This window comes from Daphnia pulicaria, chromosome 10, assembly GCF_021234035.1.
Source record: "Daphnia pulicaria isolate SC F1-1A chromosome 10, SC_F0-13Bv2, whole genome shotgun sequence".
Lineage (NCBI taxonomy): Eukaryota > Metazoa > Arthropoda > Branchiopoda > Diplostraca > Daphniidae > Daphnia > Daphnia pulicaria.
The window spans coordinates 3465559-3480244 of record NC_060922.1 but is presented as its reverse complement, the minus strand read 5'-3'; the positions used below and the strand labels follow the sequence as shown (position 1 = coordinate 3480244).

Sequence of the window (14686 nt, the reverse complement as noted above, 5' to 3'; positions counted from 1 at the left end):
ATGCTGTTAATGTCTATCGTCTGCGTGCATAGGCTGAAATCAAAACCCAAAGAAATTATTTACGAAACATGATGTGACGGCTGTGCTGTAGTGATTGTATCGTGTATCGCTTCTGTAACCTCAATTTTTCATGTCGGACGGAATAATCGGAGCACGGACATCGGGAACGCGCTTCGTCACTCGACTATATTCGAGTGATGATGCAGTTGATGCTACATCACGTCACGCCACTAGAGGCCCTCTCTTCTTTTTATTCCCCAACCCCAAACAAATATTTATCTTTTATCGGAAACAAATGGAAGAAATCGATAGTTTGACAGACTTTGTTGCCTTATAAAAGTCCAGGCAAAGTTTGGCATCCTGGTCAAAGGATATTTTGTCCCAAAGTCACAAAGGGCAATTTATTCTAGGCTGTGAGATGGATAATCTATCAATCTATTGCAGGGTTTTTCTGCTATTTATTAGCCTAGCTATAGCCCGGCAGAAAGAGCTCAAGTCAGCATGATAGTGACCATGCAGTTTATTCAGCAGCCCCCAGCAGCAGCAGCCTGCCTGTCAGCCAGCCCAGTCAGGAGAAAGAGAGAGAGAGAAGGAGATCTACAGTATATATAGGATATATCTAATGTATCAACGTGTGTTGCTGGTCTGTTCACAGCCCCAGCAGAAGCCGAGAGCTGCCGATCTGGTTTCCGTAGCCCCCGCTCGGTAGTTCAAACCGATTCAATCCTGTTTTTCCGAAAGTTCGAGGACTTCAAAGTTAGACTCTCTCTCTTTGCCCTTTTTGCTGCGCTGTTGCACACTGTTCCGTGGCTGGCCACGTATATATACTATCACGGATCTCTCTCTCTCTCTCTCTCTCAAGTGTGTGTATATACGTCCGTGGTGCCTGCGTTCTTGCTGTGTTGCGTCTGTCAGCTCGAAGAAGGACAACTGGTTTCCGGTTCAAACTGCTTCGACTTGGAAGCGAAGGGTCGGTTCATCGAAGCAACAGCTACCACCAACCAACCAACTTGTATAACGGCACGCCATTGTTGAAACAGTCGCGTATTTAGACAAGCCGTTTGATGCGCTTGTAAGGAGTGTGTGGAAGGAACCGAGATGGCCCAGGCCCACTCGCGTTCCTTTTCCCACAGCACTTGAAGGCGGTCAAAAGATGATCTTCTTTTCTTATTTGTTTCCTTGTCATCGAGTCGAAAAAGCAGGGGCCGGCCGGCTTTCCGCTCATCAGAAAACGAGTCCTTGTATATTCTCTTCTGCCGAATCAAGCCCACGTCAAACGATATAGACGACCGATATAGCAGCATACGACATCCTCGACCCCCTTCTCTCTCTCTCTCTCTCTGATATAGTCCGCCTTTTTCCAAACGATCAAATAGAGAGAGAGCTCTCCTTATGAATACACTACATCTATTTATTTCTTCTTCAACCCACCGCTTTTATTTTTTTATTTTTGGCCAGATTATAAATTGAAATGGACAACATTGACCCATTTGATGACGATGGCCGAGAGAAGGGCGAATGAAGAAATAGGAAAAATAAAGTAATAAAATTTAAAAGTGTGATCCAAGATTTTGTTATAATATAAAACAAAACAAAAAAACCGTTCCCACGTATGTGTGGTGTGAAGCAAGCGACGGGCAGCAGTTTCAGCCGCGTGATCACACTCCACTAATGGTCCCGCAGTGTCTAGTGTAACCAGTTCGATCGAGTTATCACGTATATGTACTAACGTCTGGTCGGGTTGGTTTATATGGCGCGAGAGATATCGGAGCCCCATCCAAAGGGTCAACCATTATAACATACCCAATGTCGTAGATAGAGATACTGTGCAACGGAATCCAATATAAAAAGGGGGCATCCCTCTAATAGTTCCCACAAAATCCTCGCATGCCCATTCTTCTTGTTTCTCTCAGACTCGTTCACGTCCGCCGGATTCTTCAGCTTTTCGAGTCGGCAACCTGTGGCGTGTGGTGGTGCCGACACCTAGCCAGACGTGTGCAACGACTGATAGGCCTATTTGCTTTGAATGGGAGGCGGAGTTACATAAGGTCGCAGACCCGCACGATTTAAAAAGCTGGGAGGGGTTTTTCTGTGATGGGGATTTGTATCGAAATTGATTATCTATGTAAATAAAAAGAGAATGAGAGGCAGCAGAGAAAGAGGAGGAGTGCTTACGTCACTTGGCTACACGCAAGAGAGTGGGGGTAGAAAAAGAAAAGAAGTGGAGTATACGTATATAGGAGCAGAGAGAGAGAGAGAGAGAGGGAGGGCAAGGGAAGGGGGCCGGTCCCGGACGATTCGTTGGGGACGGCGGCCACAGTTGATCGACGCCGCCGCCCTTCAGCGCCACCGTCGCCGGCTTTTATTTAAACGCCGTCCGGGCCGTCGGAACAAGTCAAAAATCATCCGCATCGAGAGTCGGACACATATTCGACGACCGACGTCGCCGTTGACCGTACTGTTCTTTTCTTCCCTCCCCATCTCGCAGAGTCATACGCACATGCCACCTTGCCTGTTGGCTGTTGTTGCTGCTCCTCGATCGCCATCATCACCACTTTGAGATCTCACTAGCTCTCCAATCCTCCGTTATTCCTACGGAAAAAAGACTTTTTAAAACAATTACCAAAGATCACTAAATACAAAAGCGAGATGCAGGTACTGAAATCTGTCTCTTTCCAAACAAAAAACTATATCCAACAACCCCAAATCCCGACAGTCCCGTTTGAAATACAACAAACTAAAAACTAAAAAACTAAAACAAATCCCCTCGAAATTTGTCGTTATTTCTTCATTCATTCATTCTGTTATTCACTCATATTCTTTGTTTGAATGCAGGCGAAAATTCTAACAATTTGGTGGGTCATCTTCTTGATTGGCGGCAGCTACATGGCGTCGGGAACGGTGGCGGCTCACCGGGCCCGTCACGGCGGCTGCAATTTCCGCGTCGTCCGCGACATCATGCGCCGGGCGTGCGCCTACCACTCGTCGGAGAACTCGCAACTGCTGGGGCTGGAAGTGCTCAGCCCGACCGTCAAGCGGCTGTCGACCAACATGCTGGACGAAGTGGTCGACCTCCACCACCACGACCACCAGTCGGGCAGCCGAGTCAAGAAGGAGATCGAGTTGCTCTACATCCGGCGCATCCTCAAGGAGTGCTGTCCCAACGAAGGCTGCCCGCCTCTTTCCAAATTCTGCCGCTAGAAAAAGAAGAAGAAGAAAACCAGCCGACATCCATCACAGGTCGAAGAATGAAGCTAGCAAGATTTCGTCCACTGTATATCTAGCAGCATCATTGTTAACTTTCCATTACTACACGCAAACAAAAACACACGAAGAAGGAAAAACAAAAACAAACAGACACACTTGCATACCACACACATAACTCCTTTGTCACCTGGGCCTGGAAGAAAGAAAATTTTTTAAACGCCACGCGAAGATAACACAAAACAAAATTCCCCCCCGGAAGAAAACGGGAAAAGTTGTACAGCCAAACAAAAAAAAAGGAAAAAGAAAACTACTACTACTACTACTACTACTACTACTAGGAAAAGTGTCAAGAAGTGGACTCAAGACAAGAGAGAAGAAAGTTCACAAAGGAGAAAAAAAAAGAAGAAACATGAAACAAAAGAAAAATCCTTTGCCAAAGCAAGCTCCCTCCTGGTTAGTGTATGTGTTGCGCCCATCTTGTTCAAATCTCTCTATTTATTCCTGTCTGAAAAAAAAAAAAAAAACTTGAAAAAAAAACTCTCTCCCACCCAACACACAACTAAACTATATAATGTATGTAATTTGACCAAAAGTTTATGTCCTCAACTCGAAACGGTTTTTATTCGTTACGACCGGTCCGCGGACGATGGAATTTTGTCATAATGTAAACTTTCAAATTTGATGTCGTAATAAAAAAACTTGTGACGAACAAACAAACAAATCATCTTGTCCGGGTTATTATTCTAATTCTAATCCCAAAAGCTATATTACAACAACAACAACAAACACCTTCTAGAATATTTTTAGACAAGGCCCGAAACCCCCCCCCCCCCCCAAAAAAAAAAAAACAAAAAAAAACAATAGATTATGTATCATCGTCACTAGTGTAAACGGAAATTAAAACCACGGAATTAAAAACCCAAAGGCCATGGAGATATTAAATTTGAAAAAAAAAAATTTCCCAATGTTCCCAGTGACGTTCTGATGACGGGATATGATGTCGCATTTGAACTACTACGCGCATTTTGGCCGCGACGAGGAAATCATTTGGCTTCAGCAACACATCGAGTTGATTGTGGTTATCTCTCCGCGTCATATTTTCCCGCGATAGAGAAAAAAAAGGGCACACAACGTGAACATGTATCCACGACGATATTTAACTCAAAGAAATAACTCCTCCCAACATCTCGCCTGATGAACAAAAAAAAAATTGGCAGTTCAAGGACTCGGTTGGTTTTCTAGTCAAGGACCGGCGGGTTATTTAAGATGCTGAGGCTGGCTTCTCTTTTCTGAAAGCAGCACAAACAGAAAGAAAGAAGAAGATGAATACGTAATCATTTGCACAAGAAAACTTTCGTGAGGGGAGGCCGCTCTATAACTATAATCGACACAGTTGAGTGTGTGTGTGTCTGCTATACATTTTTGGGCTATTGTCTCTATAAAAGGACGATGAAGGTTCATCCGCACGCCCTTAGGGGCATTTGTATTATACCCGTATGCGTTTAGGTCATCGCTAAATTGCCTTTTCCTCTTTTTTCTCTCTCCACGACAGTTACGTCAAATAAGTGGCCATCATCCAAGGTCGAACTTGGACATTCTTCAGTAGGATAATAAAAAAACGATAGGCAAATTGTTTGAATACGGAAGAAAGCTTGGCACCAGGTATATATGTATAAGAGAAGCCATTCAACAACCTTTGGATTTCCTTCCGCAATTCTTGTTGTCTCGATTCGAATCGTCCCGCCAAACTTCCTGCTCTTTTCTGGCGATTTCACCCACACGAGTTCCTGCATCCTGGCTGCTAAACCTGTTTGTTTTATTCAAGGTTCCATTTGCCGGACATGTATAAAACACAATGCCGCTCGGGGTCAAAATCCTATAAGTAACGAAATTGTTTTTTTGTTTTTCTGTTTTTTTTTTCCATAGGCCTCGTTTAATGATATGCGTCAGCATAGCCGCTACCGCCTCTGCGTGTTTTGTTAGTCACACAAAAAGTCGTTGGCCTTTTGGTTTAGAGGTGTGAGGCAATATAGACTTGTTCTCCATATCAACGATATCATATAGATCTATCTTGATATTCTTTCTCTAACGAGCGGGTATACACATGTCATCTAGTACGGGTCCGGAAACTCACACACACCTGTGCGTGGGTCTATAACGGATCGCGATAAAGATCCGAGGAAGTGCCGCTCTATAATCTATTCAATTAACACACACACACACACGTGTGTGTCGACGGCAGAGTGCACCAAGGACTTCCTCGTTGTTCTTTCAAACTTCAAGATTATAGGCCATTGAATTTGATGACATTCTAATAATGTTACGTGAAATCCATTTCGCCTTCACGATGCGCATTTATCCCTGGATAAACTGGTCGAATCCGCTTCATCGTCTCTCCAGACGACCTTAAGAGCAAATGAAATAATTTTCTCGAGGATTATTTCTCGCTCGCTCCACTTCGTAAGAATTCGATCGAGCCGTCGATAACAACCCAAAACTGGTGTGTGGTAGTATGTACCGAAGGATGAATTCGCAAAGGCTTCATCATTTCAACTAGTTCAGCAGCTTTTGATTTCGGACGAACCGACCGAAACCGGATTGGCGCGTTCTGGCTTTTTTGTTTTAATCGCTTTGCGCGAGTTCTCAAATGCTGCGTGAAAGTGAAGCTATACTTGAAACGATATGGCGGGAGTTTTCAAAATCCCGCCAGAGTCCTAAATAGATGTGACGACGCAGCGCTGGCCTAAACACACACACACACACACATCATAGGGGTTTCGTATCTAACCAGTCCAAGGACCAGCGGATTTCAAAAGAATTAAAAAAAGAAAATAATAATAATAAATTTCAACCAAATAAAATGCAACCCCAAAAAACCTCTAACGGCAATGACGGGCACGAATCGTCGACAGCGTTCCAAGTGGATAATATGGCTTTTTCCTTGAGCTGGGCGGCCAGCCAGTCTACACAACTCTTCTCTCATTCCCATAGCCCCGCCTTCAATGTCTGAAGGTTTCTCCCGCGTGTCCTCAAAGGGCGTCATATTTACACACACAACAGGACCAGGCAACACAAGTAGTAGGTGATTCCTTGATTGAATCAAAAACACATTTTTCCTTTTAAAAAATTCGAACGGGTTATCCTCAAAGGCTTTTTCGGCGTGACTCATCCAGGATGACAAGACACTCAAGGGCTCTTCCCCGCCCATCTCGTGACGGATCTACTTTGACGGCTGCTGGCCCCCACTCTGCGCTCATTTCGAATTCAGTTCCGCTTTCCCTTTCATTTTTTACCGTGGCGTAACAAGTTGTTGTTTTTCCCGGCCGGGACGGAAATGATTGGCACGAAATGAATGGGGCAGCAGCTGGGCTGATGATGAAGGCACGCGGCCCAAAACACGAAAACAACAACCGCAATTTCTTGCTGTTGATTGTCGCTCATCCATTTCATTTACTTTGCTGCAACGAGAAAATGCAGCTGGATATTATTACATGCGCTGGTTATGCTTAGACAATGTTGGCATTTAACAGATGTCTACGTGATGCCACAGCCCACGCATTGGTCTCCTTAAATTTAAGAAGAGCATACCTGCAATATTGGTTGGATTGCACACACACAAGTTTTTCGACATTTCTGACGTCAGATCGTCAAACATCTTGGACGGCCGATGAAAGCTGGGTCGCAAGAGTAATTGAAAATTGATAAAAAGCCGCAGCAGCCAAAAGTTGGACGTGCAAGCCGGCTTATCTTTCTCGTTGATATTAAATGTTGAATTCGATACGATGGAATCGTTTCCTTATTTTCTAGAGAGTTTTTCTTCCTCGCTCCAGTAGATTTTGGATGATCTTGTTTCCCCAATGATAAATGCGGTCCGGGCATCTGTTGAGCTCATTCGTGTTTTATTGATTTGATGAAATGTTGAATATTTCACAGCGCCAGTCTATATCGGCTAGAAACTCTGACTTGGGTTACTCAAAATTTATCATCGGAAAACAAAAAGGACATTCGAGATCTAAAGTTTGGCGCCCATCAATTTTTCAGTTTTATTCGAATCCCGCGCCATCTGCTGCCCACGCAACTGACCGAATAGTCGAGCGGGATTGGAAAACTTAAAAAAAAAAAAAAAAATAGGAAATGAAAATAATTCAACAACCGCGAAATCTACCAATCTTTTGAATAATAATTATTCAAGCGCCACTGTTGCCATTTGCTCAATCGATCCGAGTAGAATTTTCAGCCAACGCAGCATACGCCATCAAGCGCTATTTAAAAATTCTTCTTAGCCAGCAAACTGATGCTACCAAATGAGATTTAACCCAGCTAAACATGAATAACCTTGTTGTTGCTCTAAATAATCATAATTTCAAAAAACAAAAAAAACAATCTTTTGTCATCCTATTTCTGTGTTTCTGTTGAATATTGACGTGTACACATGCGTGTACTTTTTTGGCGGTCACCAGCTGTAATTCAAACCACACGTGCATACAGGTCATTAAGGATTCGACATTGGACATAAGATTTACTCATTATTTTCGGTAACCAGATGACATACCAGGAATAAGCTTTCGTATAAATAGAATTGCTGAAATTCGATTTCTGCGAGAGTCATTACATGTGCCGAATTGATCACAACACTGATGCTTAATGCACAGTATATATAGATGCGCTCGAAGTCCGAAGAAGCCCATCGCGTTACTCTGATGGATGCAAATTTCGAATTTCCTCGGAAATTGCAAGACCAGCAGACGAATCAAAATGTTGGCGGGATCTATTTTGGGACTGTCGACTCGATTGGAATATCAGCCGGATTCGTGTGGGAGGTCAAGTCGTTAAAAAGCCGCTGTTTATCACTTGGCGTCATTAATACGATAACCCAGAAAGAAAATTAAACTCAAATCAAATAACTCGGTAGGGGAATAAATGCTGGGATATATGTGTAACCTTGTTTCGGGCGGCCAATAAGTGGCCGGTTCAACGATGAACAGTCATAGCAATTTACTGGCTGTATATTCCCGTTCATGCCATGTATCAAATGCGTTCGATAGTGTCAAATAAAAATAGTAAACTCATATTTTTGAACATCTCGCGTCATTTGTTGAATTTTCGCCTTCTTCTTCGTGGATAACGAACCACGCTATTCCATTCAGAGAAAGTTTTTTTTTTAAATCTTTTTGTTGCCCAAATGACGTCACACATTTCTGCCAACCTTGCCGCGTTCGCCGTATGTCGGTGAACGTAAAATAAAATAAAAAAACCAAAAAAATCGCCGGGATCTTTTAGTTTTATTTTTCAAATCTTTTCTTTTGTTTTTCGGTGGTGGTGGTGGTGGTGGCTCTATGCTAATTGATAGTTGCACGGTGGCGAAAGGGACGACGAGCTCAAAGCGTTTTAGCCGCCCGCTAGACAACAGCAAAAATCGCTTATTTTTGCAGCCAGACTCGAGAAAGCCATTATGGTCAATCGGCGACTATCAATCAGTGGCCGACCGGTGTCTGTTCGTCTCTTTTTTTCTTATTCTCTTTGGCCCTGTGTTATAGTCGTCGGTACCGTGAAATGGGTTGTCGCTTTTCATTCGTTCCGTACGGTTTTGCTCGTCGGCACTCAAAGGTGTTCGCGCGCTGCATTGGGGGGGATTTCGTCACAAGACTACTCTGGCGGCCTTCCGTGGCGTGTCATTGCGGCTCTAATTCTTTTGTTGGACCGCTCGCCGGCCAAGGGACTTTGTCACGAAATCAGATCCGCCGTTCGTCAACCGGATTTCGACACCGGCCAGCGAATGAGAGAATTTCGCGCAGTTTAAACTGAAATCGTTTCAACTTTTCCATCGACCAAAAAGGCAAAAGAAATTGGGAAACACATGACTGCTGGTGCATGCCGCGCATCATCTACACACGAAATTTCTTTAATGGAACATTTAAGTAAAAAATAAAATAAAAAAAAGGAAAATTCAACGTCCGATAAGATACGATCCGATAGCGCGCGTGTACGAATATTGATCGAAATTTCAACATCATCCGTGACCAAAGCCCAACCACAACTCGCCCGCGTCCGCTTCTCGTCCGCACGGGCCAAAACCAGATGGGGGAATATCATTATACAAAAACGGGATTCTTTTAGTTTCCGAGAAACAAGGGCGTGCCTTTCATTCACTCATCTGTAGCCAGTAGTAGTGTATACATCTAATAGCTCTAGCTACTACTTTTGAAAAGGGACTTGGAGTAGTATTTATATTTTGATTTGAATTCCCAATAAGGCCATCCGTTCTCAGTGAACTGTTATCGCCTTTCCATTTCGATATAATTGCTTTAGAAAAATAAAACAAACACGTTTTATTTCTCTCACACACCCCGTTCTAATATACCCGGAAGGGCCACCTGATTGGCTACTATTGAACGATGTTTTGTTTATTTGATTATCTGATCTAAATTGCTAAAATTACACTCTTCCAGCTGCTGGCCCTGCTTTCTATATCCTATACCAACTGAATAGCAAGTGCTGATGGTGCCACGGGGCTGCTGCTGGACAGAGAGCGCAGCGGTGCTGCCGCCAACACCAAAGCGACCCAATGACAGTCGATCTACATATTAAATAAGAAGAGGAAGCGCTCGCCGATGGAGTCTCAGTTGCTTGGCCCACTCGCATCTCATCGCGCACGAACGCCCTCCTCACTTGATTTGAATCTTTTCGCCAAAAACGAAATTGTTGAACGCGAAATAAAAACAAAATCAAAGAGTGGGACCAAAAAAGCTAAAGCATTTAGCCTTCTTTCTCATTCGCCGCTCAGTTGTTATTTTTTCGGGTTATCGCTTGAATACGTGCTGCTGTGTTCGCTGCTGGATCTGTAGGGTAACACGAACCCCCTATATTTTGTTGGTTTGAAACAAAGAAAGGGAAGGAAACGAGCGGAACTGAAATGATCATTCCATCAACAGTTGGGAGGTAAGTGCTGGTCTTTTCATTTCGTTTGATGGCTCCATCAAAACGCCCCTCAACTTTTTAGCCGGTTAGCCAAAAATGTTTGCCGGTTTGTCCTCCTGGCGCACGAGGGGAAAGTGCTGGACAAAGTATAGTAACTGGCCACTCTCTTTGTCGTGTTTCTACCTCACACAGGTGTTGGATGGCTTTGTTGCTGGTGCTGGCGACTCTCGCCTTCTTGACGCAGTCGACTCCCATACACAAGCGCAACGTCAGCGGGAAAACCAAATGGTGCGGCCCGGAATTTAGCACGGCCTTAAGAGCTGTCTGTGCCGTCTACAAGAGTTATTGGCCCGTCACGCCCGCCGAACCTACGGAAGGTAAGTGTTTCAATTAAAGGTCATACTTTTCATTCAATGAACATTATCATATTGTGCTGGTACAGGCATTTTTAGATTTTTCTGTCTAGACTTTTATCACAAATATTGATTTTGATACCGTCCTTTTTTGGGATGAATGGCAATTTGACTATTTAATGAAGAGAGTAATATACTTTGAGGAATAGAAAAGAGGGCGTTGTTTGACATTTAAAACGAGATTGCCATTCCAGTGAACCGGAGGCAAAATAAATGAACTTTGATCGAGTTTGAATGAATCAAAAGTTTTCTTCTAAAAATATGTCCAAGGATATAGGATTATGCATAATTGATTTCTTTGATCGCAAATTCATTATTCGATTGTCTTTGTTCTACTTTCTATTCGACAGTAGGCAACGATTTGAAACCGCAAAAGGAACTGGAAAATCGTCGATCTCCCACGACAAACGAATGCTGTCTAGTTGGCTGCACCCAGAAAGATTTGGAAAGCTTCTGCGAAGAAGTCAGGAATCAAACGTAAGCAAATGAATGATTTAAAATCACAAAAATTCGCATCAATCAGGACAACAACCTCTGTGCACGATGGGTGGGCAAGTTTTTCGCCATTTGAGTTCCATTTAGTAATAAGATTTCAGCTAGTACACTCTGCGTGATGGATAATCATGAAGGAGCCGCTCCATACTCTACTGAGGGAATGGACGACTTTAACGGCCAATATACCACTCACGCTCCTGTAAGAGGGGGTGTCACGTACGGATACAAAGTAGTCAGCGACTTGTGGGGGGCCCAGTTGCTTTTAAAAAATTTAATTCTTTTCGGGGTCCTGGTCGAATTGCAGTGCGTCATGGCGCAGCTTTTTCGTCAATAACAAACCGTCCAGACATTTTAATTTTTATAATTTCCCTTTTTAAAAACAAAAATGTCTATATATCTTTTACAGAACAGTCGAGTTGCCAAAGAGTTCCGATCTGAGCGCAGCTAATGTCATGGAATGGATTTCTCAACCGTCTGAGCCGCTGTCGACAACGGAGACTCCGTCCGATTCGACTCCCGAAATCTTTTACAACGAATCTTTCGAACAGGACGCGCTGACCATCCTGCCCACCTACAGAACGCCTCAGTACAGCAACCTGCAATTCCTGTGAACCGACGTGTGCCTTAGATGCTGCCCGTGTTGTTGTTGTTGTCAAAAGGAAAATTGCCAATCACTTCAGAGTACCTTTTATTCCGCAAAACGATTGTTGTTTGTTCGTGAAATTGAGAGCTTCCAATTCTTGTTTCGATTTTTACAAATAGTTTTGTCTTGATTCTCTGCTTTGACCAGCGGACGCGATATGATTCCATCACCACAATTATTTTTTTCCTCCAAATTTTTAAATTAACGATTATAAAAAAACAAAAATTAAAACAATTATTCCACATATAGCTAATATAGTAAATAATTCCCAACGACTCCGGATTGTTTTGTTTGTTTGAGTGCTGTTGTGTCTCTCCTGTTGAATGCCGCAATAATTTGCTGTTGTTGTTGTTGTTGTTTTCGTTGTAATTTGTGTGTTTGCTGGTGCCGCCTTCCCGCGATCCCGCGCCAATCAATCAGAAAAGATGTCAAATTCATGATCAATCAAAAGAAACTCAATAAAGGATGCTTGAAATGCTAAACGATCGCTTGGTTGTAAGTCGAGTCCGATTCTTATTTTCGCTGGACTCGTTTTTCCCCTATGGTAACTATTAAGCGTCCGCAACAAACAACTTTTAAGGGAAGACTCGGGTAAAAGGGAGACGATCGCCGACACTCGTACGGGCAATAGGAGAATTCTCATGGGCAGAGTCGAACCTGGCACCAGCGAAACCCCCAACGCCAACAACTGGATACTTCCGCGCGCGCCGGATTCAACATTCCACACGACGGAAAACGAGTCTACAGCGGACGACGTTGATGCTGACCGTTCATCAAAACGTAACAAAGAACACACGGAACGTTTATCCCACGGTGGACAATCACGAAATTGAGCAAATAATAGATTTGCAATGGAAGGAATTTTCGATTATAGACTGCTGAACAATCGTACGTGACTCCTATCGTTCGGATGGAAACTCGGCTCGAATTACTTGATAGTGATGGGGGCAGCGACTAGGCAAATTCATCGTTATTCATGGTTTCTTTGCTGGCCTCGTTATTCGTAATCGATTAGTCCCCCCCCCCCTCCACCCCGGCTCTTTAATGCGTTGGTATGGATTCAATAATTGGCTCGAACAAAACCGCACGGTTATACGACACTCTTACAGTTCCCTGCGTTGCGTTTTGACCGTTCCCTACTCTTTTATAGTCAAGTGAATCGACAAAATTGTTTGACTGAAGTTCCCAATTTAATTTGTTTCCATTTCTCTGGGCCATCGAAATCTTTCGGCCTAGTTTCGGAAGGGGCGCATCATTCGCAGGTATCTATTAGCATATCCATCTAATTTTAATAACCGATGATCTATCCAAGGTCGGGGCGGACGAGCGTTACGTCATGCGATATGCGCAGGATCGATTGATGGCAGCTTTTTAATTGGATTGTGCAACAATAGCAATGATAAATCAATTGCGAATGAGTAGTAGTAGTGTCGATAAAACATTTTGTTTTTTTCAAATTTGCGCAATTGATAAGAAAACCAAGTCTCGTACGGATGATGGAGCCATCTAGCGATCTGCAATTAAAGCTTCAGATCGAACCACACAAACCAGAAATGAAAATGCCAAAGTCCAAGCGGACGAATGGAATCGATCGGAGAAACATGTCGTAAGTGGGTCACTACTGTATCGCCAAGATTTCCTGTTCGGTATGTTTTCCACCCTTGATTCCTGGGGCCGTTTGTGAGTGTCTGGCAGGGCGTCACGTAGACTGATTTAGTCACTCATTCCCCAGGCATTCTCGGTGAAAGAAATCTTATTTTTAGACACCATCGTACAGTTATATAGCTGGCCAATTACTTCACGCAACAAACCAGGATTTCTCGTCGTCAGGTAGGGCTTTTCTTTATTCACCGACTGTAGCCCCCCCCCCCCCCCATCATTTCGAAATTCATGAATACGTATAAGCTCTCGTTTGCAAAATTGAACCAATTACAGTGCCAAAAATAATGGAACCGTTTCCAAGAAATTTTGTCGCAAGAAACGGTCAGGTGTTTACGATTGATTTCGCCCGTCCGGCCGATTTGGACGAAGTGGTCGAATTCTTAAGGCAGCACTTTTTCTCGACGTCGCCCAACTGCTATTTGGTAAACCGCAGCAACGGACCGATCAACGACGCCGGTTTGCAGAAGTATTTATCGGGCTGCGTCAAAGATCCACCGGTCTCGTTAACGGTACGCGATTCGGATGGCCGACTGGCCGCTGTGAGACTCAACGAATTAGAAGAACCAGGGGCCCTTCATCACGAAGCTCTCACCCCACCAGCAAACGAAAAGCCACGGCTGATTATGTCGTTGCTAGGCGACCTGGAGGAGGGAATTGATCTGTTCACAACCTTCGCCACGAAGAAAATCCTGGCTCTGGCCATGATGGCATGAATCGTACGGCCAGCTTGGCCTGGCAACCACGTTAGTCAGTCTGTCGCTGGACTTGGCTAAGGCCAATGGCGCCGGAGCTGTCAAAGTGTGTGCGGTTAGTCAACACGCGGCCAAAGTCGCTGCCAAAAACGGCCTGGAGACGATCCGAACTATTGATTACGCAACTTACGTATTCAAAGGTGAGAAGCCTTTAGCCCAACTCACGGACCTGCTGGCCGAGCATCCCGTCGCAGTTTTTATGGCTCGTCGTCTATAGAATAGAATTGGAACTCACGTGATGAATGTCCTAAATGTGTCGTGACAGCGTTTTTTTTTTTTACAAATACAAAATTTCATTCCAAAGTCCAAACACTCAATCTATGCTCATTTGAACTTGTCAGATTTCGGGTTACGCGGCCCGGCTCAGACATTTAATAATAAAGTGACACGTTGCAAGACGAAATCAGAGGCATTGCATTGCAGCTATAAATGTTTGCTTAGGTTGGCTGTGTAGACTAAACCAAAATATGCAACCCTGATTCGGGTATCGATTTTCGAAACATTTTAAAACGAGGAGGTGCCGATGTGGCGACAGGTCCCTCTTGGCCTAAAAAAATTGTCTTGTTGCACTTTGCTTGACGTGTTAAAAGTTCAAA

General features: G+C 43.8%; 2 protein-coding genes across 3 annotated transcripts; both read left to right on the top strand.

Moving 5' to 3' along the window:
• The first annotated feature begins 2384 nt into the window (after positions 1-2384).
• Positions 2385-3928, top strand: LOC124315051. The gene is made up of 2 exons (XM_046780411.1): positions 2385-2655; positions 2836-3928. Exons 1-2 carry the CDS (start codon positions 2650-2652, stop codon positions 3199-3201), a joined length of 372 nt encoding a protein of 123 aa, XP_046636367.1. The 5' UTR covers positions 2385-2649; the 3' UTR covers positions 3202-3928.
• A 5871-nt stretch (positions 3929-9799) lies between these two features.
• Positions 9800-12176, top strand: LOC124315003. Of its 2 annotated transcripts, none has more exons than XM_046780343.1 (4): positions 9800-10146; positions 10318-10502; positions 10889-11015; positions 11440-12176. In XM_046780343.1, exons 1-4 carry the CDS (start codon positions 10121-10123, stop codon positions 11642-11644), a joined length of 543 nt encoding a protein of 180 aa, XP_046636299.1. In that variant the 5' UTR covers positions 9800-10120; the 3' UTR covers positions 11645-12176. The 2 variants fall into 2 exon arrangements, with proteins under 2 accessions (XP_046636299.1, XP_046636300.1); XM_046780344.1 differs by having other exon boundaries at positions 9805-10146; positions 10892-11015; positions 11440-12175.
• Positions 12177-14686: the final 2510 nt, after the last annotated feature.

Bases quoted from the DNA above. Each gene is read 5' to 3' on its own strand.
- LOC124315003 (XM_046780343.1), top strand. From the start codon at position 10,121: ATGATCATTCCATCAACAGTTGGGAG. The intron at 10,147-10,317 runs GTAAGTGCTGGT...TACCTCACACAG, and splicing joins ATTCCATCAACAGTTGGGAG to GTGTTGGATGGCTTTGTTGC. The intron at 10,503-10,888 runs GTAAGTGTTTCA...TCTATTCGACAG, and splicing joins GCCCGCCGAACCTACGGAAG to TAGGCAACGATTTGAAACCG.